Consider the following 26,784-nt stretch of genomic DNA (forward strand, 5'->3'; position numbering starts at 1 on the left):
GCACATGAAACTTCTGAATGGCTCAGAGCTGAGGCAGATATGAAAGGAGGTGAGGACATGTGGACAGGTCATTGTGGGCAAAAAGTGAATCACCAAGCAAAACATGGGGATGAGGGAAATTGAGAGGCCAGGGCAAGGTGGCTTTTCCTCAGTCCCGGACGATTGTGCTCAGCCTCAGCAAGGTCAGAGAGAGAAGATATGAGTGCACAAAGTTGGGGGTTTGGTGTAGGTGATCTTTGGTTGATAGAACATAGAATCTATGCTGTTACCAGCATCCAAGTTGAGTACAGCTTTCAAAGATGGAGAAGGCATTGGGGTCAAGGAGGAGGTAGGATCAGTGGCTGAGATCCACCGTTGCTCTAGGACTTCATTAGAATTAGTGAGCTGCTCAGGCACCTAGAGAGCTGCACACCTCAAGCTTGTTCTTGACTTTCCTTCAAGACACACAATTCTTAGTTTTGATAATGAGTTCTATGCCAGTGAATCACAAAACTGTCTCTAGACATAAATCACAAGATTCACAGCCTTTCAGAGTGCAAAGCAGCTTTTATTTCCTCCTGTAGAGACGAGAGGATTTCCAGTATATAGCAGTAAGTCACCACATACACAATATCATTCTTCATTTCAGTTTGATTTGATTTCACACAAAAGTCAGATTTTTACAGCAATTTCCTGCTACAGCTCCAAGTTCCACCTTGCATTTTCACTCTTCCCTTCAGAAGAAGAGAAAGTTCTTTTCCAGATCTCTATGCTGCTAAGAAAGAGAGTCCTTTCTGGCCCAGTTCTACAGACCTCAACCTCCGTGTTCAGCTGGTCTCTGCTCTGGTCCGCCTTTGGGGGAGCTGTGATGCTCATCATGGTTTCTGCTCAGACGGCTCCCTGTCCAGGCTCTATTCCTGGGACACAGCCCTCTTCACTCACCTCAGTGCTTCTTATTCTGAAGCCATGTCTAGCTGTCTTGCCTCTTCTGATGACACTCGCTGCTCCTGCTACTCCCTATAGTTTCACCTCACTAATCAAATCATTTTTCTCCCCACAACCCCTCTTAAAATGTCCCCTTCTGCTCTCTATGCCCTCTCCCCCCAAAACATGTTTGATTCTAGGAACCAGGGGATACCTGCAGTACCCCGTTTTCCTGTAATATAGACAATCATCGTATAAATGTGCTTGATGATGTTGACCAAATCAGTACTGTTCTGAAAGGAGCAAGCAAGTGAGGAGATTGCCCGACAAAGCAGTGGGGCGTGTCCTGAACCGGTGCCCCGCCCACCGACCCTGTGGAGGGAAAGCCCTCTGCCTTCTTCTGGTCTCTATGGCCCTTTGCTCCTCATTCCTCCAACACCCCTGACTCTTTGTCATCTGTTCCCCTTTCTCTCTTTTTCTAATTAGAAATCCAGAGTGGACTTTGGGAGCTTTATTCCTCTACATAGGAAGGCCCAGATTCCAAACACATGGAACTGATACCCAGAAAACTCCATTCCTTCTTTCCCACCTTGTAGTCCAGTGTTGGCTTCTAGTTATTCATCTTCACTGAATAAAACCTTAGATCACATTCTAGTTGTATTTTTAGAAAACAATGGCATATATAAATGTAAAATATAAATCAAACAATAAGCATTAGAAAAAGTAAAATTACATTACCAAATAGTACCAAGTGGCACATAATAATGAAAGATGAGCATATTTCTGGTCTGGGGCTTGCTCTATGCCATCTTGACTTCTCAGAGGTGTGATCTACAACAGCTCTGAACTGAGGAGACCCAGTCAAAACAAGCGCCCGGATGTGAGACAATTTCTTTTGTTGGGTGAGTTCTTCCTCTGCTTCCCTTTTGTTCTGTCCTCCCTTTTCCATATTTCTCACTTGCTTGAGAACAGCTAGAACTGCTTGGAAAATGGCACTGATTAAGGTAGGAGGGACATAAACAAAAGACAAGTAACTTTTCTGACTGGCTATACCTGGACAGAGCAGAAAGCACATATTCTTACATGTGGCCCAGGGCCATGAAGCCATAAGCAATTGGATTAATCTGGTTTCCAATTTAATATCACCTGGCATCTAAAACCTATTTAGTAAATACATAAAGGCTGCATTAAATCACGGCCATTGTGGATGGCTATATGAAACAAGATTTTGTTATACTAAAAAATAAGCATATTTTAAATTACTGTGACTGCGATGATATTCCTTAGGATAGTGGTTCTCAACTGGAGACACTTTGCTCCCAGAGGACATTCTGCAATATCTGGAGACATTTTTGGTGTTCACTGTGTAAGCGCTACTGTGGGGTATTTAATAAATAGAGGCCAAGGATATTGCTAAATATTCTATAATACATAGGACAGTCCATTATGACAAAGAATTATCCAATTCAAATGTCAGTAGTTCCAGCCAGGCGCAGTGGTGCACACCTGTAATCCTAGCATCTCGGGAGGCTGAGGCAGGAGGATCACAAGTTCAAGGTCAGTCTCAGCAACTTAGTGAGACCCTGTCTCAAATAAAAAATGAAAAGGGACTGGGGATGTGGCTCAGTGGTGAAGCTAGTCAGGGTTCCAAGTGGCCAGGAGTTCCAAGGTTGGGAAACCCTGCTTTAGGAGATACAGGTTTATTGTGGACTTTTCCCTCAACTTATGTTTTGTGAATATTCATGGAGTGTTACCAAAAATAGCCTTTTTGACAGGCCAGAGGGATGACCAGCAAACTTGGAGCAATTCAGGGAACCATTGTGTTCATGTGTCTTTCTCTCCAAGACTCCCAGTGGACTATCCAAGTGGTGTGTAGTACCTATGGACCAACACCACAGGAACTATGGTGGGTCTTGTCTAGACTTTACCCATTGTGTGGTCTCTCGGCTCCCCTGTGTGTCCTGGCATGACACTGAGGTTGGCATCATGAATTGAGGTCATTTCAAACACGAGGTGGCAGTGGGCTATGCCTATGCTCTCCCTAACCCAGACCTACACTATGTGTCTCAAAAAAAAAAAAAAAGAAAAAAAAAAAAAAAAAACCTTGACTTTTGAGTCATTATCAAAAACATTAAACAGTAGGCTGTGATTTTTGTCCTAACTTTCTCCACAAATACAGTCTCCTCTGAACTTTTCCTCATTTTTTAAGACTTTCCTTCTATAGGTTGCTAAGAATGTACACAAGAGACTCTGACTTCTTTACTGTCCTCACCCTTTGGCCTGCAGTGTCCTCCCAGCTGCTGTGCTCAGCCAGGGGTTCTGTTCTGTCCAACTGAGTTGGGACTACTTGAGGTTAGAGGCATCAGGGGAACCAAAAGACACGCTGGACTTGACAATTAAAGACAGGCCCAGCTGCAGAACCCTGGAGCTGGGTGCCCTCCTCCCAGGCACCCTGGAAGGTAACTCTGTACCTAGTAGCTGTCCCTGCACTGTCTGCCCTGCCATATGCAAGTTTCATACACTAAAAAGCCCCGTGTAAAATCATAGATTTGTGTTGGTTATGGAATTTCATTGCTCTCTCACCTCCTAAAGACTCGTATTCCTTTTCCAGATGGCCTCAGTTACTTATTCTCTCCTCGGATTTATCTATTTTAGAAAAAAAGAAAAAGAAAGGAAAGGAGTCACAATGTGGCACTATCATATAAGTCATCGCTTAGGAAATTCTTAGATCTAGTACAATTGCTGAGGTTTTGAAGGACATTATATGTTCCAATACATGCAATGAAGCAGATATGTAGTTTACAGCCGGCATTTCTTAAACCATTCTCAGTCCTACTTTCAATCACTCCAAGGAAAAATTCAAGAGTGATGACATCTGAATCTCTAGGTGTGTCTTCCACGTGGTCTAGTTCTAAAGGTGGAGACTAAGCTCTCTTGGGCCTGCTCGCGGGGCTGACACATGCTGGTCAAACGAATCGGGTCAGTCTTGTGCTCTCTAATGTTGAAAGGACAGGCCTTTAGGTGCTCGGACATGGAGGTGACTTCATTAAATTCCCAGCTCTTGATTTGGGAGAAGAGGCTGCTGAACTGCCAGATCTGTGGGGAAAGAGAAAAGCTTAAAGGTAACCACTGGGCAATGCCCTCAGGCTGGCATTTTATCAGTGGCATTTTACTTTTGTTAGTTTCTTCCCCAGTGTCCAATTCCTGGTTCCCCCTTCCAATTAATAATCTTCCCAGACAGCCTTGCAGTTGTGTGGGAATGACGGACACCAATCAGCATACTGACATACACCTACCTTCCCCTGTCCTTCCACTAGCAACTGTGATTAGTTCGAGAGTAGACATAGTTCAAATCAGGACAGTTAGCACCAATGGGTCCTACCCCAGCACTTTGGTTTGAGATTTCAAAAAGCAGATTATCTTTCTCCTTCTGTACTTGAACTGGGAACTGTAGTCCTAGGAGCTGCTATCAGTCACCAGGGACCACCAAAGAATTGTCTTAGAATGGAGTCAATAGTGAGGAAACAGAGATAATAAACAGAGAGTAGGGCTGGGGAGATAACTCAGTTAGTAGAGTGCTTGTCTTGCAAACACAAGTCCCTGGGTTCAGTCCCCAGCACCACAAAAAAGGGAAGTTAAAAGAACATTTGGGGGAATTTTTTGACTTGCTAAATCAAGCCTTACCTGAAACCATGAGTTATATAAGCTAATAAATTCCACTTATTGTTTATGGTACTTTTAGTTGGTTTTCTACTGCTTGAAATTAAAAGTATTCTAACTAATTAGGGTCTTACCCCAGTGGAGAATTCTATGAGTCTAGTACTCAATAAAACACTCTCTGTTCTCTGTTCTTTCCACCTGGGATGTGGTGGCAAAGTTACTAGTATTAAAATATGGCTGTGAGGCATGGCATAATCTGATACCCTTTCAACCTGACTACTTCACCCTCAGTGCTTTGTCTTGTTCCTGTGCAAGAAAAGTATTTCTTGGGATCTTGGAACTATTTCCCTTTTACCTAAAAAGCCATTTTATTGTGAATATCTTTTAGCCCCAAATAAAATTCTCTTTATTCTTTTCTGCAAGGAAATTAGTTTGTCCTAAATGATATCCAGGAGTGGTCAGCAATCATTGAATTAGGAACAAACTTGAAACCCACCCACTCCATTCCCCCAAAAAAGGAAAAATAAAAATAAAAAAGAAGAATGTGATTTCTAGAATGTAAATTAAATTATTTGCATCTGTTTTATAGAAGAAGATAATAGGTAGTTTTAGATAACACTTTTCCAAAAGGCAGCATCTTGTTCACTGTTTATCCTTAGCATGTGGTTGACAGGCAGGGTTTAACACATGGATGCAGGAATGGATACACAAGGGAGAATCTTATAATAATTCTTTGAAGAAGACTGCCTAGGTGATAAATAATGGAAATATACAAGACATTTTAGATATAGCCAATAAAATTAGATGGAAACAACTCTAATTCCCCAGTGCAGCACTTAAACACCCACCTATTAGGAAAAATGCAACAGTGATGTTATACAATTATTCACCTAAATAGATATTATTCATTCTTGGTTCATATTACCAACATATTTACTCTGAGAAAGAATATTACAGGCCAGGTGTGGTGGCACACCCTTGTAATCCCAGCTCCTTGGGAGGCTGAGGGAGGAAGAACACAAGTTTAAGACCAGCCTGAGCAATGTGTAGGGGAACCTATTTCAAAATAAAAAATGAAAAGAGCTGGAGATGTAGCTCAGTTCAGTGGTGAAGTATCCCTGGATTTAATCCCCACTACCCACCCCCCCATAAAAAGGACATTAACATTACAGGCACTTAGATATGATGAATTAGGAGTCTCACTTCTGTAGAAATCATAATACAGCTAAGCGAATATGACTCAATGGAGAAAAAGAAAGAAAATTTTGCTGAAGGGAAAGATGCTTTGATACAATAAAGTTTTCTGAAAAATTAAGCATTTGGACCAGGAAAGATTAGTGGATTGAATTCATTTAGAATTTCAAAATGCCTTTATCAACCCCAAAAACTATTCTTAAAAGAAACATCAAGGGCTGGGGGCATAGTTCAGGGATAGTGTTTGCCAAACATGCATGCTTAAGGCTCTGGGTTCAATGCCCAGCACTACAAAACAAACAACAATGAAAAATCATATGACATGGGACTGAGAAGAATTTGTTGTTCTACTGTATTAATCAGAGTTCAAGCAGAAAACAGATGGCACACACAAATGAGGTCACATTGAGATAATTTTTAAAAGGAATGATTTATAAATAAGTGGGTAAGGAAAATCAGGAAAATCAGGAGATACAGTGCAGTCTCCAAAACTAGATACTGATGCTGATGCTGTCCAAGAACCCAGAATAGAGTAACAGTATAGATTTACTCCCTTGAAGGAAGCCTGAAGGGGAAGAAGGCTGTCACTGGAACCCAGAATGAGTAACTGTGTGGGGAGAGCCACCTGATACAGCCACCTTTAGTGGGGGAACTTAGCCAGTTCCAGGGGTCATGAAGGAAGAACCAGAAGAGTGGATCCTTAAATCCCATTCTTCCTCCCTCCCTCCCTGCCATAGGATTAGCCCCACTGGAAGCGGGAGGGCAAGGGAGCCAGTTGAGCAATCTGCAGAGATCAGCTTCTAGGGACACACCAGGGTGGAGAAGGGTCTGTCTCCCCTTATAGACCGATTTCCTTGATCAGTCTTACTTCCAACAACTGTCCTAATGCCTAGTGCAATGCTTGAGACATCAAAAGCTCTGTACAAATATTTGTTGAATGAATGAATATTAACTTGCCTCTCTGTGGACTTTCCAGGAGGTGCCTCCATGGGAATATTTCTTCTTCTTCCATTGTAAGAGGACCATCCCTCTCTCTTGTAAGAGCGTGGCACAGATATTCCTCATCAGCACAGATACCTGGGAGAGCTGGGACAGGCTGATGCTGTCCAAGAACCCAGCAATGTACTGCAAAATTTCCAGGGGCAGACTGGTTAGAGAATTCTGGCTTTTTCCTTCATGGCTTACAAGATGGTTGTTTTTCCTGCTCTCATTCAGCTCTGGAGCAACCTCTGGCTTGATGGCAAAGGTCTTGAGCTTCTGACTGTAGATCACTTTGGACTTTTGTCCTGGGGGACGGAAATGGTTTTGAACAAACGTACAGCCCAGGTAGGCAAGGGGGCATCGATGCTGGAACCAGCCATTGAGACATGACTGAATGTCTGTGTGGACATTCTTAAAGTGCAGGGGGAATTCATCCCTCCTGAAGAATTTGTTGCAGGTGAAAGTAAAGGCTGAGCTACTCTTGTTGTGTCTCCTGGTCACACACTCACTGTGGAGCTCCACATGAAGTCCCTCTGGGTTCGCAGTAGTCAGGAGATCAGCCAGCACTGTCCCTGAGGAAAATGGTCCTGGCTCAAAGTTGTACGTTTGTGTGGCAAAATCCATGAACAGCCCATCAATGCTCCTGGATTCAGAGATGACGTGACCCTTGAGTTCTCTTTCCAAAGCACACTGGAGGGTGGTTTTAATGAGATCTGATTTTGGCAGGTCCTCCACAGTGATTCCCAAATCGGAAGTATCTACGGCCTTGTGTTCACTTGGCCTGCAACTCAACATGGCATCCCCAATTCGTGCCCGCTTCCCACAGTAGCTCACAGGAACTTTGAAGGTGTAAACGGTCTTAACTTCTTGAGCCTCAAGGTTGCCATAAACAAAGTCTCTCTCCTTGGGTGTGCAAGCAGGCATCTGACCAAAGTGAATGAGCATCCGCCCATTGTGCACTAGGTACATATTATAGTCCTTTGCATCCACAGCGGTTTTCAGTCTTTCCAGAACACCATCCTGCCAGGGAGCAAGCCCTGTCTTTTCCATTACTGCAGGAAAGTTCTGCTGCTTCTGGTCTTGCTGTGGTTCTTTGCCTTTGGCAGCAGCCTCTCCATCTACCATGTCATTGCCACTGGAACTCTGTTCTGTCCCTGCACCCTCCCCGCTCTTGCTCTCACAATTTGCTGATGAACTTGTTAAAGCAGAGGCTGTGTGTTCTTTGCTGAACATGTTTTCCCACTTGCTGAAGTTGGCCAGGTCCATCCCTTCTTTGGTTTTGGCTAATGCCTCTCGTTCTTCTTGACTCAACTCTTTCATCTCCCCGTTAGCTGCTGACAAACAGTTGTGTGGTACCAAACTGGCATCCGCTCCTCCCACTGCGCCTCCCATTTCCTCCCAGCTGGCGTCACCATTCTTAGTTGGCTCCTCCTCCGTGGCATCTCTAGTTTCTGGGAAAAGCTCTACCATGTTCAAGGATCTGAAGAGAATCTTCTGATCCTGGAGGGCCAGGGCTGTGTCCAAACACTCCTCACTGGGGGTCTCTTTCATGATATTCTCATGAAGGACTGTTTCTGAGTCCACATTTGGCCAGCGGTTCCATTCCATGGAGCAGCAGACCACGCTGGCAGGGCATGCCTGCAGGTGCTTGGCCAGCTTGTGGCGGGACATTAAAAGGGGGCAGCCATATTCAGAGTTGAGGCATGGAACCTGCTCTAAGGGACAGAGGAGCTTGTGCTCTGCCTCTTTGCACATGTGGAAGGTAGCACCACAGAGCAGGTGGCAGTTTATCACCAGGCAGGAGACGTTGGGCTCCACAGGAACGTGGCAGTGGCGGTTGATACATCCCTCACAATGCCTGTGTGGCCCAGGTGGGGGCCTGTGTACCCTGCCCTGGACACACCAAGGGCAAGGGAAAAGAGAGAAAAAATGAATGCTGTAAGAGAAGCTCAATGCATGTCTGAGACAGTGTTTTAATTTGCTTCTTTTCTGTCTATACATGATTTAAAATTTTTTTTGTGTGTTGTAGATGGACAACCCACCTTTATTTTATTTATTTATTTATTTTTATGTGATACTGAGGATCGAACCCAGTGCCCCACACTTGGTAGGCAAGCACTCTGCCACTGAGCCACAGCCCCAGACCTACACATGATTTTTGTAGGAACCTTGTAAGATAGGGATGATTGAAGAGAGAAAAAAAATTCATCTAAGTCCCACAAGCTAGGAATAACAACTATCAACACTCTTAAAATTTTTTCCAATGTTCATCCTCCTATATAATAGATACGTTTAGAAAAGAACAAAAAAAAAGCTGAATGTAATGATCTATGACGTTGACAGTTGTTATTATTGAGTTGTGGCTTAGAGATGATTTATATAGTTAATACTAAGAATACAATTTTGAATCCTGCTTTTTGAACTTCTATTATAACATAAGAGTAGATTGGTATTTATTCTTTGCAATCTTTCTTTATACTGGCAATGTAACCTTCCAGAAAATGGTGTGCTGTCATTCATTCAATCATCTCCAGAGGTATGCTGGGAGGAAAAGGGGCCGTGTCTGGTTTTGCTCACACTTGAATTCCTAGCTCCTGGTACAGGACCTGGATCATGGTAGATACTTGATAGTATTTTCTGAAGGAATTGTTAATCAATTAGGGTATTGTTGACTTTTCACTGTCTTATTTTTTTAATTTTTACTTGATAATATTTGTACGTATTTGTGGGGTACTATATGATAATTCAATTCACATAGATAATGTGCAATAATCACAGGGCAATAAACATTTTCATCTTCTCAAACATTTACATTCCTATGTGGTGGGAACCTTATTTAAATATTTTCATTAAAACTGCCCACAAATTGTTTTCAACTCTCTGCTTTCCCCCTACTCTTTGTTAATTTCTTGCCAATAAATATCATCAAATCATAAGGACAAGTCTGCCAGCTGCTTGGGCTATAGGCTAAATAAATCAAGACTTCAACTGAAAGGTGAAGCTCCAACAAGCATCTAGCACTTACCATAGCTTCCCAATTTCTTCTTGCTTCTTAACTCTAGGGGAAAATATGAAGATGTGAATATTAATGATTAGTAAGAAAAATATTATGGTTATTTATATTAACAGGAGTCATAGAGACTCCACATATTCTCTCATTTAATTCCTCTCACCATCCTGGAGGTGGTGCTCCCATTTTATGGTCAAAGAAATGGAAGCTTAAAGAAGTTAAGTAACTTAGCCAGGTCACACACTGCTAAGTGATGGAGTCAGGTTTCCAACCAGGGTCATGCTGGCCCATGCTCCTGCACTGACCCCTGCTGCCCTCTGATGCAGCACATTACCTACACCCATGGGACACACAACTCGTTTCCTGCAACTTTCCTCCATTTTCTATTGAAAATTATTCTAGTATTCCTACTTCCCTCTCCTATAGCTTCCCAATCTGTTCAAGTTACCCCCTCACGTTTTCTCTTACTGGAACTTCATGACTAATGAGAGGTCAGCCTGATAGCCAAGTCAGCCTGGGAAGTGTCAAAGTACCTGTGACATATCTGTCATGTGCCATCACCTTAGTGTCTTCCACTGTGTTGTGCTCAGCAGGGGTCAAAACCCCAAAGGCCTCAGTTGCAGGCTAAATAGGAAATAGATTCCCTGCCTTCAGGGGAATGAAGCTACCCAGCTCTGGACAATTGGTTCCATGTGGAAATGTGTTGCCAGGTCTTCTGATTTTTCCAGCGAAAGTGGAGATGCAGAGTTTGTGAGTGCACAATGCACAGGTTGGAGACAGACTACACAGGCCTCAACCCTGGTGCTACAGGTCAGCAGTCATAAGACTTTGGGAAAGACACTCCACTTATTGTTCATCAGATTCTCAGTCTGTAAAGGGAGGATGATAATAGTACCTACCTTATAGCACCGTAGCTAAAAATGCTCGAAACTCAGAACAGTGCTTATCTTGTCAATTCATTGTGGGTGAGTTTTCTTCCAATATTTTTTTTGAAAATTTTAAAATATATTTAAAAGTTTAAGGGAGCTAAAAAAAAAAAAAAAAAAACAAGCATCCAAAAACACTCTACCTAGATTCCACAACTGTTAACATTTTGTCATTTTTATGCCCCCTTCTTTTCTCTTCTCTTTTTCTCTCTCTTACACATGTTTCTGACTGAAAATAAGTATCATGACACTTCATTTCTAAGTACTTCAGCATGCATTTCCAAGAATAAAGACATTTTCTTTGGTAATTACAACATTATTTCATCTAAGAAAACTAAAAATTATTTATTAATGTTATGTTACATGTTGTTTATATTTCTAATTCCCTAGTTGTTACAAAAATGTTTTCCATAATTTTTAATTTTTCTAATGTTCAATTTTGAACAAGAATCCTTTCAAGGCCAGTTTCTTGCATTTGGTTAAGTCTTTTTAGCCTCTTTAGTTTGAAACTGTCCCTCAGGTTTTCTTTTTCAGGAGAGACAGTCTTAAATCTCAAGGAAACTGTAGTCTGGTTAATTTTTTTATTCACTTGTTCATCTATCCATTCAACAAACATTTGTTGATTACCCACCATGTGCCAGTAAGGAGCATGAATTACCTGGACTTCTTGACAAAGTGAACCTTAAATGCTATTTTTCATTAGAATCAGTTGTGATGTGTGTTAACTCATATAGACCTGCACTGTTCAATACTGTCAACCAGATGTGGCTATTTAATTTAAATAAAATAAAATGAATTTAAATAAAATAAAATGAATGATTCAGTTCATGCTAGTCATATTTCAAGTGTTTACTATCCACATCTGGCTGATAACTACTCTTCTGGATAACACAGAAAATGCTACTGGATAGTCCTGCTATGGATTCTGGTCTTCCCATGCAGGGTGTGTATTGGAATTTACAATCTTAACACCCTGTCCATGTGATGATGATGATGATGATGATGATGATGATTTTGGTACCAGGGATTGAACCCAGGGGCACTTAACCACTGAGTCACATCACCAGCCCTTTTTTATTTTTTATTTTGAGATAGGGTCTCTCTATGTTTCTTAGGGCCTCTCTAAGTTGCTGAGGCTGGACCCCACTAGGCCCATTGAGTGATCATGAAAGAGGGACTATTCCAGAGTGCTCTCTCCACCTAGTCAACCTGTGAGAGTGCAGGTGAGAAGCCACAGGACAGATCTTCAAAAAGGTTCAGGACCCAATGGAAGGTAGACCATGGTTTGAGAGTCAGAGTGGGAAAGTTAAGGGAATTGAACTATACTATAGTCTGAATGTTTGTGTCCTCCAAATTTGTATGTTGACATCTTATCTGTAATGTGAGGGTATTTGGAGGTGTGGTTTCCCCGAGGTGATTAAGTAGGAGGGCAGAGACTTCATGAATAGAATTAGTGCCCTCATAAAAGAAACCTGACAGAGGTTCCTTGTCTTTTCTGCCATTAAGAACATGGAACAAGAAGATTATGAATCAGCATGCAGATCTTCATCACACATGGAAACTATCAACATCTTTTTGTCTTGGACTTTCGAGTCTCTAGAACTGTGAGAGATAAACTTCTGTTGTTTATAAGCCATCTGGCCTATGGTATTTTGTTATGGCAATCAGAATAATCTAAGATAGCCTGAGATGGAGTAGAATATGTTGAAGCAAGGAGCACATATTTTGGATGCAGGAGTCTAGCTGCTGATCATTTAACAGTTTAATGAGTAGGAGGCGACTACTGCCATACCCCAGTTCACTTCTAGGGGAAAAGTTCATTGTGGACTTATTTTGGAAATTCTTAAATATTAGACATAAAAATTTGGACTTACTTGATGCTCAATAGGGAGCCTAAAATAATTTGGTGTTGATTAAGAGCAGCGGAGGGATGAGTGAAGTAGGAGGACCTGCAGTTTGAAAGTACTACTTAGAGAATGTGATGGAAGCTTTTATGGGTGAGATTGAAAACAGGCAGACAGGAAATATTACAAAGGGAGAATCATATTTTTGTTCCAGGCTAGAGATAAGGAAAGAAGAGTCAAAGTTGACACCAAGTTTTTGAACCAGAAAGAGAATATTGGCTATAATTTTGAGAAAAATAGGGTTTAAGAGAACCATCTTTGGAGGAAAGATGGATCCAGTAACTTTAATACAAGTTGCTTGAGATGATGCTAGATCATGTGGATGGGATGATGAAGGACTGGAATGTAGTGATGCAGATTTGAGAACTTATCCACTTAAAATCGAGAGGGGAAGCACTGCCTAAGGAAGAGAAACACCAGAATAGACACATGAGCCATGATGTACATGGCCACATGGAACCACTTTGGGGCACATTAGGAAGAAGTAGAGCCAGAGAAGAGAGCAGAGAGCTCAGCAATTCAGAACTATATTGTCACAGACATAAAGGAAGGGGTGGGGATGCCTCAAATGCTACTGCAAAATTAGGAACAACAACTACACTGCCACTGCTTATGGGAGATCCCCAAAGAGCTTTTGCCAGAGCAAATGTGGGACCCTGAGTCATTTGAAATGTGGTGTTTGCTCAGAGCGAGGGGAAAGTGTTAAGCACAGAGTGCAAGGCAGGCAGGCCTGAGACCTGGCTAGGGAATGTGACCATCTGTTTTCTATGCAGAAAAGCAATTTGTGAATAAAAGAAGGAATCTGGAAAATTCAGAGGCTCCTTTGGGCTTTCAGGTGGGAAAGAAGAGGTAGACCACAAGTAGAACAGGAGTATGTGAAAAAAACTCCCAGCACCAACGTCAGCTTCATATTTGCCAGCTTTTAGTGTAATCAAGTTGAGCTCAGCTCCTGGGAAGAGAAAAGAAGGGCTTGGCTAGTTCAATGGGTTACATATGCATACTCTGCCCTTGGCAGTAGGGATGTGTCTGGCTGGAGGGACACAATCCCTTTTTACCCTCCAGTGTTATGGAGCATTGTTCGTGGGGACAGTGTTATTAAAGTGGGAACATTTATGGGATAGGTTTATTGCTCTCCATTCCTGTGAAGTTATTTGAAAATATCCCTTTAAGAGAAAACAATGCATGCTGGCAACAGAAAATGACCCTCCCCACTGCTTTTAATGCTGCTATTTAAAGATCCTTTCAGGTTCCAAATCTGTATCAGATGAGTGACTTTGAGGGAAGACATGTGCTGAGCAGAAAGACACGGTGAGTGGAGGCTACTCTGGAGAAGTTTGACAGTAGAAGGAAGGAGAGAAATGAAGCCTAAGCTCATAAAAATCATTCTGTATCTGGGGGAAATTATTCTCACTGAGATAAAGGCCAATCTGAAATTTAAAAAAAAATATTTTTTGAAATTGTAGCTGGACGGAATGCATTTATTTTAATTTTATGTGTTGCTGAGGATGGAACCCAGTGCCTCACATTTGCTAGGCAAGTGCTCTACCACTGAGCCACACACCAGCCCCCCAATCTGGAAATTAATAGTCTAATTATTGCTGAGTGATTAGAGAGACCAATGACTCTGGTTTGCCTGGGACTCCCCAGCTTCAGCCTTTAAAAGTTACACATCCCAGGATTTGGACAGTTGATTGGTCATCTTAAGATGGAGCCAATCAGTGTTGCCCCAAATTAACCAAATTATATATATCATTGGTTGCCTTGTGACATAAGATGCCTGTTCTCTTAATCTTCTGTTTCATTGTGCAGAGACTAAATACTTCTCCTCTGTGGAGTCTGTCTGACTTTTCTAAACTGAGATATTTCTCTGTGTTTTGGGTGTTGTGGAGGAAGAGAAATAAAATTTGGTGCTTATCGTGTGCTTTTATATAACATCTCATTCACTCCTCACAACAACCAGTCGAGGTGGGTATTACCATTTCCAGTTTATAGACAAGGATACTGATGCAAGAAGAAGTCTAGGTTTGTTAAGCTTCAAACCCAACACTCTTTGCTATATCACACGTGTTCAGAGACCCAGAGAGACGTGTGGTCCATTTTACTGGTTTGGGGAAGAATGCAAGTCCATGGCCAGCATAGTGGCCATGTATATGATCTATTCATATTGTAAAGGAGCCAGGTGTTCTTCATTAAGAACCACCTTCATCTCTGTAGATGTTTTGATATGTCTCTGAACCATATCCCATATCATGTCCCCTCTGAATAGAGGAAACAAGAGAAGGATCTAGGTCTGATAACTTTGCATTACATGGAATACAGATGTGAAAGGGAAGGGGGTTTGGTATTAAAAATCTTCACTAAAATATGGATTCTAAAATTTAAAATGAAACACCTACTAAATACAAATTATAGAAACTTCACTGCCAAAAAGTTGACCAAAATCTAAGCCTGAGCCCTTCAAGTTCTGTGCTTTTATATTCACCTTTGAATTCTCATTTCCAGTCTGAAAAGGCAATGCATCTCACCCTTTTTATGAATGAACTTCAGTCAAGCACAAGACCAACGTGCTTTTCCCAAAAAACAAATTTTAAAGTTCCCCTGTCTAAAGGGACAGCAGTCAAAATAATATAATTTAGACTTAAATAGTTCAAAGACCTACATGGAACTAGATTTTACTGTGTTTTGGATGAGGCTGAAGTGGAATTGTGGAAGGACCAGCTATGTGAGTTTAAGGAATGACTATTTCATTAAAGAAATAGGGGAGCATTTAGAAGCTGGCAAGTGGGGAACAGTTTGATGTGATGCTGATCATAGTGCTGTGTGGACCACTCAGAAAGTAGTAAATTTTTTTTTCATTTTTATTGTAAACAAATAGGATACATCTTGTTTCTCTGTTTGTACATGAAGTAGAGGTATACCATTTGTGTAGAAAGTAGTAAATTGACAAGAAAAGGCAAGGCAAAAAGGACAGTGTTCTTAAAGTATGGTTCCCAGGCAACCAGCATCAGCATCACCTAGAAGCTGGTTGGAGGTCCTACCCTAACTTACTGAATCTAACTGATTCTATGGAAGCTCAAGTTTGAGAACCACTGAGCTACAAGCAGCTTGGTATTATGCTTCCATGTACAAAGGAATTACTACTAGTTAGTGTGGAAGGTCAGTGGGTAATTCTATCTATATTTTCCATATCCTCCACCACCACGGCCCAAGTCCAAGCACCATGATCTCTCATTCAGTCCAGTATAATGAGTTTATAATCAGTCTTAGCCCCCTAATTTGTACCCCATAATTCATATTTGCCAGCAGAAAGTGTGATTCCACAACATATAAAGGTAAGTCATTACTTTCCTGCTTAAAATCTCCAGCCAATTCCATCACAAGAAATAAAGTATGAAGTCCTTGCCATGGCTCACAAGGCCATGCAAGAGCTGTCTCCTGCCCTTTGACCTCACCTCTTGCCCTTATACACTTGGCTCCACCTTGTGACTTACTCCAGCATGAAAACTGTGCACTTGTTCTTTCTATCAGGAGAATTCTCCTCTTGTTCCTTATTTGCATTATGAGCTTTTTCTTGCTATTTAGATATCACCTTACATATTACTTCCACAAAGAGGCTTTTATGATACCTCCAATGTAAAGTATATCAATCAATACTCTCATGAATTAGTCAAGTACTTTTTGACAACTTATTTAATCTCCCCAAAGCTAATTTATTCATCACTAAAATAGGGCTCATAATAACCCACAGGATTGGATGAGCATCAAAGACAAACAAAGTCATTCAATTTTTAGGCCAGTCTCGTGGTCGCCTCCCTCTTCCAGGCCTTTATTTCTTCACATTATATCACTCCTGTAGCCCTTGGCTGGTCTTTCAATTTTCAGTTGCCCCTCACTCCAAGGTACCCTCTATAACACTGCCAGTTTAATCATCTTTAAACCCCATTAAAAGAAAATAACCTTACCTTGGTCTTTTAAGAATGTAAATCCCCATAATCCTCAGGGCTCCTTTAATCACCCCCAAAGCATTCCTTAAGCGCTCATGATTTCAGATAGTATGCTCAGGCCTGGGACACTGCCCCCTCCCCCAGGAGGGCCGTTGTCATCAGAAGGCCTGGAACTTTTTAGATGTCACAAAGACAAGTTGAAGGCATCTTTCTTTCCTAGGCCCAAGTTTGTATAATTTTAAATGTTTACCTACATTCTCCTGCTCATTAAGAATAAAGGAAGTGCCAGTCAGACTGGGCTTCTCTCTTGTAATTAACTGCAGGAGCAGCAGAAACTGATGGAGGTTTCCTGAAGCTGGGAGCGGGGAGAGGTTCATGCGGCCAAAGTGCAAGACTGGCAGGCGCATCAGGGCGTGGAAGGCGCTCTGACTGGAACTTCAATGGCAGGCACAAACTGCCTCTCTAGGAACTACCGAATGAGCTCTGAAGGGCGGAGAGTGGGTGCTGCTAAAATGGCTCCCAGTGCTCAATAGGTGCTCATAGAATAGGATGGAGTTGAATTAAATAGAACCTTAAACAAAGTAGTTTTTTGAGAGCAACTGGAAACAAATTTAGGAAGAAACTGTGGTGATACTAATTGGGGGTGCTTTTAAAAAAAGATGGAATTTACTAGGTTAAGTGGAAGAGGCTTCAGTGGATTGGAATTAATAGGCACACTGAGCACTGCCAGGCTTGTTTCCATGGGATTACCAGACCTTGTTCTTTTAACTACTTCAGCCATACCATCAGGAGTATGGACCAGGCAGATAACAAGAAATCCTCTGTTCCAGGGCTTCTCCCACTTCAAAGCTCATAGGAATCACTGGTGCCATCTTTTAAAAGTGCAGATTTTTATTCAATGGAACTGGGGTGAAGCCTGAGACTCTCCCCTGTAATCAGCTTGAGATAACGCTGATGATGCAAGAAAATCACTTTGAAAGGAAAGGATCTAGTTTCACCACATTTTTAAGAGGAGAATCAGAGACTCAGAGAAAGAAAGTATCTTGCTCCTGGAGTTTAATCACAGGCTTCTTTTCCACTGTACTTTAATGTTTTATTGAGTTTGTAGAAACCACAGTACCACCCAGAGCTACCTGCCTGGTGGTGGCTAAGGGCAGCCTAGACAGTACCGAGGGCAGAGTAGGACAGAACCTGGAAGAATGAGGCAAAGGTGCTGACCAAGTGTCACTTGTTGACAAGGTCATCATAGCAGGTATAGTGGGTGTATTTAAATCACTGACTGAAGCAAGAGAGAATGGGATTAACAGATAATAGTTTTAACATTCTTTACTATAATTTTAAGGTTAGTAGCAAACAGGGTTGATGTCAGGGAGATATTTTTAGGCAAAGGGCCCTCTCAGCACCCCTCACATGATGTCAGTGACTAACTATTCTGCGTCCTCATGTGGCTAGCCCTAGCACTAATGATTTATTTCTGAATTTCAACTTCAGTGAAAGTGACAAGGTTAAAAGTTAAAGGTCAAAGATATATACTTTACCTCTTAACCTACCAGCCAAGTAGTTACTCTAATTATATATTATTAACCTATTTCCTGGCTATGGAGATATTTAATTTTAGGGAAAGAGAATGTTTAAAGTTAGCCATTGAAGTTGTCCCTTTGCATCTTGAGATTTTTATACAACCAGTTGACTGAGGATGATTCTCACATCCGGTTCCATAATCTCAGGCTTCCAGTAACTTCACCATACCCTAAAAATATAGCCACCCTCCCCCAGATCTATACAACTTTGCAATCTGCAGTTTTCCACCTACACCAGCAATCTCTCTACCTTTAAACTCTTTAGTTGTTTAATTTAAAGCTATAATCTAGGGTTGGCTATGAGTGAGCCTGTCTGCTAAACTAATGCAACCTAGTCTCACTGGGATGGCACCCCACATACATTTTGGAGACTCAGTGCCATCGAAACCCTGGAAAAATTAAATGAAGTTAAGCAGTTATACACAGTGAATTTGACTGTACCCAGCAAACAGGCATAATTTTAACACAGACACTTACTGCAGAGTCATGGGTACATCTGGAGGTTACAGAGACCGGCAAGAAGGAACCAGAAGTTAGGGTATCTGAGTGGTTGCTTTAGACCTCCTTCTAGTTGGCATTGCTTCCAAGTTTAGTATACAGAATCCCTTTTGCTGCATAGGCTACTCCCCAGGATGTCCTTAGCTGAACTTTGAACCAGAGAAATACAAGAAAATAAACAGTGCTCCATTACCCTTGCCAATTGTGTGTGTGTGTGTGTGTGTGTGTGTGTGTGTGTGTGTGTGTATTTGTTTGCAACACTATGCAGTTATTCCAGAAGTCAGGAATAATCTACCTGCATTTTGTAGCTTTCAGTACCTCCAGTATCGTTAATCATTTTGCTGTTATCCCTCTGGATGTGTAAGTTTCAGGTTTGTAACAATTTTTGGTTTGGATGCTAAAACCTATATAAAGTTTCAACTTGAACACTACTTTCACTTATATTCCATGGATGCATTTTGGATTCAAGAGACCTGGGGAGGAGAGAGTCCCATTTAGGGAATATTGTTAAGAGAAAAACAGGTCTTAACTGCAGACAGAGTTTAAATAGTACATGCAGTAAGTATAACTATTCAATTAACTGGTAGCGTCATACAGTAGATAGAATTTAAACTGCATGAGAATGACTTGCAATGAACACAGTGTTGATTGGAGAAAAGATCATTGTGTTTGGACTTTAGAAAATAGGAATTCTGGGTTCTGGGCCTTCCACCTATTTCCTCACCAACCTGTTCCTCCTATCACATAACTTTTCTGGTTAATTGTGGAACAAAGAACCTAAACTGTCAGCAGTGTAGATTCTAAGCTGCTCTAAGATTTTTAATTTGAAACAGCAGCTTATACATGGTTGGGTCTTATTCTCAGGGCTAACCCCCACACATATGAATCTGCTCAACAACCCACTTCCTCAGGGCACAAAGGTGATGCACAGCAAGCCTCCATCTGCATTTCAATATCTGAATGTCCCCGTGGAACACCTGCCCCTGATTGAAGAGCTTACCTTAGCAGCGCAGGCTGAGTCAGCATCTGCTGCTCCTGTGTCCCTTGATGGTGAGCAAGCAGATCGCAGGGAGGTGCCTGGGTGTATCAGCAGCAGCAGAGGACAGAGTTCTGCTGGGAAGGCAGGGAAGGGGAGAAAACTTAAACAGAAATAGTTCAAGTGTTTCAAAGTTAAAAATAAAACTATATCACAAGGGGCAATGTGACCAGGCTCAGCTAATGACGTTTTCCTTCCCCCTCTATGTATCAACACTTGGTCTCTACTGGAATGGCATTAGCAGGGAAAAACCTGATGGGAAATGGGTTTTATTTCAGTAGGTTTTCTTTCCATCAAGGAAGGAGAAAAACCCTTTGAAGGATTATTTCAAGGCCAGAGCAGCCTCGGAGTCCTGTGTGTGCAGTGGGCAGGTCCAGCTGTGCCTCAGGAGACTGGGGGAGCATTCAGCACTGGCTGCTGCTCTAATTATAACCACACTTCTCACCTAAACCCAATCGCTGGCTGAAACAGCGACTTGTGCAAGTGACATGTGGTTCTGTTTCTGTTTCTCCTATTTCTTGTCATGACAAGTCAGCAGCTGTTCTCTCCTGGCCCTTGCCTTTCCCAGGTGGCTGGAAAAGGCAGTTTGCAATTCAGAAATCAGGCGTAGAGTAAGTCTAAAGTAGAGAACAAGGGGTAGTAAAGGCTGTCATTTACTCCAACTCCCTCTTTTTACAGATGAGGAGACAGGTTCAGAGAAGGTAAATTGCTTGTGCAAGTTCATGTGACTTTCTAGTGGAGGAGCCAGAGGAAAGACCCAGTTCATTCTTCTAACTCCCAGTCTAGTGTTATTTGATCCTCTTCAAATAAACACATTCAGCCATGTTCTGAAGAAAGAAGCTTTGCTAATTTCTAGGTATGTGACTTTGACCAAATTACTTACCACTCTCTACCTCACTTTTGTCAATTGTGAAATGAGCATGATGGTATTTGGTGGGACCATGTGTAGCAAAGCATTAAGACATATAATAAATCACGTGAATAATGTCTACTACATACTAAGCGCTCAACAATGCTAGCTCTTATTTAAAAGTATTTTAACTAAAAACAGTCTTGTTAAATTCTACTGAAATTAACAGTCCCTGTATTCTCCTCTTCACTGGATTCTTCCATGCAGGTATGTGCACCTAGGAAAGCTTACCTGGTGTGAGCAACTAGCAGCTGAACATTGTAAAAATTTCCAAGATGGATTTTGTATGCTGAAACTTTGATGAATGTGTTTATTAGTTCTATTATATTCTTGTGGATTCCTTATGAAGTTCAACATATAAGACAGTGTCATTGGTAAACAAAGGTATCTTTATTTTCTTTACCTTCTGGATGATTTTTGCCTTCCTTGAATGGTTAACACTATGTTGAACAAGAGGGGTGAAAGGGGCCATCCCTGATTTGTCCCTGACCTTTGGAGGAAAGCATTCAGTCTTTCACTGATTAGTATGATGTCACCTGTGGATTTTTAAAGATGGCCTTTATCAGGTTGAAGGAGAAGATTTTGATTGTCCTAGTCTGTTGAGTGTCTTTATCATGAAAGGGTATGGGATTTTGTCAGATACTTTTTCTGTACCTCTTGAGATGATTATGTGTTCTTTTGTGCTTTACTCTATCAATATTGTATAGATCAACTTTTATATGTTAAACCAAACTTCCATTTGGTTATGGTCATAGTATCTAATCTTTTTTATATGCTGCTGGATTTGGTTTGTTAACATTTTACTGAGGATTTTTGCATGTATATTCAGAAGAGATAATTTTCTTGCAGTGTCTGTTCAGTTTTGGTGTTGGGGTGCTACTGGACAAGTTAGGAAGTATTCTCTTTTGGTTTTTGGAAGAGTTGAAGAAAGATTGTTGTTAATTCTTCTTTAAGCGTTTGGTAGAATTTAGCAGTGAAGCCATCTGGACCTGGGCTGCTCTTTGTGGGAAGTTTTTTGATTATTAATTCAGTTTCTCTGCTTGTTATGGCCTTAGTGTTTTTATTTCTTGTTGAATTATATTTGATATTTTGTCTTCTGAGGAATTTGTTTCATCTATACTCATTAATCTGTTAGTATATTATTGTTCATAGTTTTCCTTTATATTGGCTTTTTATTTCTATAATACATATACAAAATCCTCTTTCATTTTTGATTCTAATAATTTGTATCATTGTCCTCCTCTGTTCCTCCGCCTTCTCCTCCTTCTTCTCCTTTGGTCAGGCTAGCTAGAGGTTTGTCCTTTTGTTGATCTTGTCAAATAGCCAGCTTTTGGGTTCACTGTTTTTTTCTCTATTGCTTTTTCTATTCGTTTCATTTATTTCTGCTTTTGGCTTGATTTTCTTCTTCCTACTTTCTTTGGACTTGATTGAATCTTCTTTTCTGTTTTTTAAAGGTGAAAATGTATTGATTTGAAGGCAAAACTATGAGGATGGTAAAAGGATTAGTGGTTACCAGGAGTTGGGCAGAGAGGGATGAATAGGTGGAGGAAAGAATTTTTTGGCAGCGAAAGTATTCTATATGATACTATAATGGTGGATACATGTTACTATGCATTTGTCAAACCCATAGATATACAACTCCAAGAGAGAAACCTAATGTAAATGACGGATATTGAGTGATAATGATGTGTCAAGGTACATTCATTGTAACAAATATGCCACCTTAGTGGGAGAGGTTGATAGTCTGGGAGGCTGTGCAAATAAGAGTAGGTGGTATATAGAAATTCTCTGAACCTTCTGCTCAATTTTGCTGTGAACCTAAAACTGCTCTAAAACATAAAGTATATTAAAAAAGTCAAAAGTGAAAAACCAAACCAAACCAAACCAAAAAAATCTTTTTGTAGTCTAAGGACCAATGACCTGTCCCAGGCCTACAGTCTAGCCCTGCAAGGTCCCTGTAATAATCCAGAATGTGACAGGTAACAGAAACCTGAACACTTTTGCTACTGTTGCTGCTATTTCTCCCAATACATGCTGCTCCAGATGAGTATCACGTGTGCTATTTGGCTATTCAAATTATAATTTCTCCTTTGATTGATTTTAATTGCTAGAGAGGTTTCTCCTAATTTTATTTATCCTTTGTAATCAAAGGATGCAGCTTGTTATTGATTCATTTGAGTTTGTTAAGATTTGTTTTGTGATCTAGTTTGTGCTTGAAAAGAATGTGTATATAGAAATCGCCATGTAAATTCTGTATACTTCCATTAGATTAAACTTATTAACTGTGTAGTTAAATCTTTTTTACCCTAACATTTTTATCTACTTGACCTATCAGTTATTGAGTTTTATATGATAACTTTATATTATGGTTTGTATTTTTTCAAATTTCTCCAAGAATTTGTTAACTTTTGCTTCACATATTTTAGATATGTTATTAAATATACACAAGTTCAGAATTATATTTTTCAGCCTAAATGTTCATTTTGTTAATGTCTATTATATTTTATTTCTACTAAAGTGTTTTGTCTTACTGTTTCATTTGACAGGCATTAATATAATTAGACCAGCTCCTTTTCTATCTATAGGTATTTGCAGCTATAAGTTTACTTCTAAGTGATGATTTACTTTAACCCATAAGTTTTGGCATATTGTGCTTTTGTTTTCATTCATTTCAAAGCGTTTTTTAATTTTCCTTGTGACTTCTTCTTTACCCACTGGTTATTTAGGAGTGTGTTCTTTAATATCTACATATTCATGAGTTTCTCAATTTTCTTCTGCTATTGATTTCTAATTTCATTCCATTGTGTCTGGAGAACATCCTCTGAATGTTTTCAGTTCTCTTAAATTTATTATTTTATGACTTCCAATGCCCTTTATTCAAAACATTTTCTATTTCCCTTTTTCAATTTTTTAAAGTTTTCTCCAGAGAGTTTACTTTTCTTAGTTCCTAAATATATCATTTATTGAAAGGTTCTTATTTTATTATTTGTCTCCTTATTACTAGTGTTGAGACATGCTACTGATTGTGTGGGTTGATCGTGCAGCTGGAAAATGTGCTGAAATGTTGCTCTCGAAGTTTGACTTTGATATTGTCAGTTTTCCTATCATTGAGAAAGAGAATGACAGCTTTGACATTTCTTACTATGTCTAGACTCTTGTTATGTATTAAAACTAATGCTGGACATTGTGATGCACACCTGTAATTCCAACAACCTGGGAGTCGGGGACAGGAGGCTAGCCCCAGCAATTTAGCAAGGTCCTAAGCAACTAGCCAGACCCCATCTCAAAATAAAAAATAAAATAAAAAGGTCTGGTGATGTGGCTCAGTGATAAAGCACAACAAAACACACAGACACACACACATACACAAAACAAACAAAAATCCCCTAATGGCAATGTTGATTTTTTACCTCACATTTTAACTGAAAATCCCCTCTAGAAAGCCCCCAAACTAAATATTGGAAATAAAATATGTTTATAACCCTCTTTTATTAAAAGTAAATGACACCTAAATCCACTGTTCCTCTCTAAAATGTTTAAGGTAGTTTCAGGATGCAGGAATTCTGGAGTCTCATTGTCGTCCTAAGCAACTAGGAGGCTTCTCTCCAAGAAAAGCTGTGGGGCTGATTGTGTACTGCTGAGATACACTTGGAAAAATATCCTCTAGTTTTTACAGTATTTTCATTGAAATCAAAGTAACTCTGACTCAGATACTTGGAGTAAAAAGCAGATAAAGGAAAGAAAACAGGCATATGTAAGAAGCAAGAAGATGTCTTTTCTAAATGGTATGATATTTGTTAGTACTTTGGTCAGAGAAATGCAAGGTCTACCCCACTGGAGGGCTTCTGGAACCCTGGGCGGACTTGTCCTATTGGACCAGGTTTGCTCAGGAGATAGACCTACAGCTGAACCAGCAAATGTCCTGAGGGAGCAATCCTGTCCTTCTAACTGGAATCTTGTGGGTGAAAGATACCCATCCAGACAGCGGATGGAAGAGTTGGATATCTCACCCTTGTCAGGAAAACCGTACAGTTCTGTGATTTGGGCTGTCACAGGCATCAGAGTACAAAATAGGAACTGAGGCCACCAGCCATTCCAACTGAGGGTCTTGCATTTGGGAATCTCTTGTTGGACTCCGTAAAGATAGTTCTCTGACCAACTGGAAGGACCTGCAGGCTGAGGTGGAAGGGGGCTCTAGAATACTGGAGTCACAGGAGAGAAAGAGTAAGGACTGATGAAGTACTCCTTGAGGTGGGCACTTTTTTCTTGGCTGCAAAGATCTGTTTGGTTGAAGCAGACCAGGTACCCCCACCCAAAAGACCCTTGCCATAATTAAGCTTCTCCTCTTGTCAGAAAGAGTTTTACAAAGAATGTCATCAGGGTTTCTGCAGAAGGCATTGTAGTTTGAAGTTTTCTCTTTCTTGTAAGTGCCAGGTTTGCAGATAAAATGTGTGATGGAGTCTATCTCAAAGAGAGTTTGTCTGTCGCAAAAAGAGCTTTTGCTATGCAAAAGATACTATTTGTTTTCTTGGTAAAAACCTGTAAAACCTCTGTCTAGCCTAAGAATATGGGACAAAATGTATGTTCCCTCTTACTATCATGTAACCATCTACTGAGTATAAAACTAAAATAATTTCCAGACTCAGGGTCCATCCAGAGATTTTTAGGCATTAGCCCCTCTGAACCACCACAGCTGAAACAAACCTGCTTCCTAAAAATTTCTCGGGTGTTCAGCCTCATTTGCCCTACATTACTGTGGCTTTAGTGATTGCTGTTGATGCTGCTGCTTCCTTAATTCGAACCTCCCGTTTGTGAACCAAATGTAGAGCGTGGGAAGAGGAGGACATATGGTGTTTTAATGAAGGTGTTTGAAGCTTCTCCTGGGGGAAAACAGCTGCATTATAACCCTCATGTTTCTCCAACTCGCTATTGACACCAGGTTCAGAGACAACAGAGGTGGGTATAAGTGAGGACAATGAGGTTCAGGATGGGGACCTCAGAGGAGGAGGAGGGAAGAAAGAGGGTGTGCCTCAGAGATTGTGATAGGGTTCAGAGGAAGGGCCCTAAACTCTAAAGAAGAACTCAGAGATCAAGGGAGAAGTGGGGAATTTTAACTGAGGGATTTTCAAGGATTATTTTAGGAAGTCTCCATTATAAGGAAGACTTGACAAAAATGCTATGGGCCTTGGCAGACTCCAAGGTTGGAGGTTGTCTGTTGATAGTGCTATGAATAAGCAGACTACAGGTATTGTGGAGAAGACTGTCCCTAAGGAGTCAGTCTGGATAGCTTCTTCAAGTTGAGTTCTGTGGTGCAAGGGTTAAGAGTGAAGCTGGTGTGGGTGTGGGGGCACATGCCTGTAGTCCCAGTTACTTGAGACAGGAAGGCAGGCGGATCCCTTGGTCCCATGAGCTCAAGATCATACCGAGCAGCATAGTAAGACCATTTCTCTCAAGAGAAAGAGAGAAAGGAAAATAAAAAAGAAAGAAAAAGAAAAGACTTTTGAAGTTTCAATTAGTTACACTACTGGTTACCTCTGTGACCCACTCATTTGCCTCTGAACCTCAATTTCCCTCCCTTTGCCAAACACAAGTGAGTTGTAGAATTCAAGACAAAGCTGTGCTAATTCTCTTATAACACACCCCATTTCAATAAAAAGGAAGGACTTTTATTTGGGCCCTACTTCCTGTACCTAAAGTCTATAAAACCAATACTAAAACCAGGTAAGAATAAACACTAGAAAAAATATAAGCTGATTCCACTTATAAACATAGATGGAAATAACTTAAATAAAACATATTTAAGCACATTTTAAAAGTGCATATTCTTAAATTTATAGTATCTAATTTTTGAAGTCCATATATATGTATATATCCATATATATGTTTATATGTATATGTATATGTTTATATTTATATATGTATATGTCCATATATATGTTTATATATATATATATAAACTATGAATTCAGAAATATTTGATTTTTTTCTGTTCACATTTTGCAAGTAAAAATAACTAAAAACAGGAGCAGACCTTGGATCAGCAAGCTGGCTTTAATAAGCAGCAGTGGAGCGGCACATTTTCAGGGGAGAAAATGGCAACTGGTTACAAGAGGGGTCTGTTTTTATGTTTTAATGAGAGTTAATCACAGCAGAATGTTTAGTGTGACTTAATCATTAGAGACTTGGGATGTGCCTGCTGGGCAGTCAGGAAACTAGCTGTGCAGGTTAAAAATCTAGC

General features: G+C 40.6%; 2 protein-coding genes across 5 annotated transcripts; both read right to left on the reverse strand.

Annotated features, from left to right (window-relative positions):
* Window positions 1-526: 526 nt before the first annotated feature.
* Window positions 527-20,019, reverse strand: Fbxo40 (F-box protein 40). 4 transcript variants are annotated; one of them, XM_047563137.1, is made up of 6 exons: window positions 19,601-20,019; window positions 12,549-13,527; window positions 10,648-10,774; window positions 9,764-9,796; window positions 6,715-8,631; window positions 527-3,999 (listed from the first exon to the last, which is right to left on the reverse strand). In XM_047563137.1, the coding sequence occupies exons 4-6, from the start codon at window positions 9,764-9,766 to the stop codon at window positions 3,787-3,789; spliced, it is 2,133 nt and encodes a 710-aa protein (XP_047419093.1). In that variant the 5' UTR covers window positions 9,767-9,796; window positions 10,648-10,774; window positions 12,549-13,527; window positions 19,601-20,019; the 3' UTR covers window positions 527-3,786. The 4 variants fall into 4 exon arrangements, with proteins under 4 accessions (XP_047419093.1, XP_047419094.1, XP_047419092.1 ...); XM_047563138.1 differs by lacking the exon at window positions 10,648-10,774; XM_047563136.1 differs by lacking the exons at window positions 10,648-10,774; window positions 12,549-13,527.
* On the reverse strand, window positions 16,066-25,380 carry Argfx (arginine-fifty homeobox; the record flags this gene model as incomplete). Its single annotated transcript, XM_053743447.1, is given in 8 exon segments — window positions 16,066-16,152; window positions 19,601-19,713; window positions 24,377-24,594; window positions 24,596-24,683; window positions 24,686-24,781; window positions 24,784-24,891; window positions 25,086-25,105; window positions 25,301-25,380. Coding segments are annotated over 8 exon segments (810 nt in total), but the record flags the coding sequence as incomplete, so codon positions are not given.
* Window positions 25,381-26,784: the final 1,404 nt, after the last annotated feature.

This window comes from Sciurus carolinensis, chromosome 9, assembly GCF_902686445.1.
Source record: "Sciurus carolinensis chromosome 9, mSciCar1.2, whole genome shotgun sequence".
Classification (NCBI taxonomy): domain Eukaryota; kingdom Metazoa; phylum Chordata; class Mammalia; order Rodentia; family Sciuridae; genus Sciurus; species Sciurus carolinensis.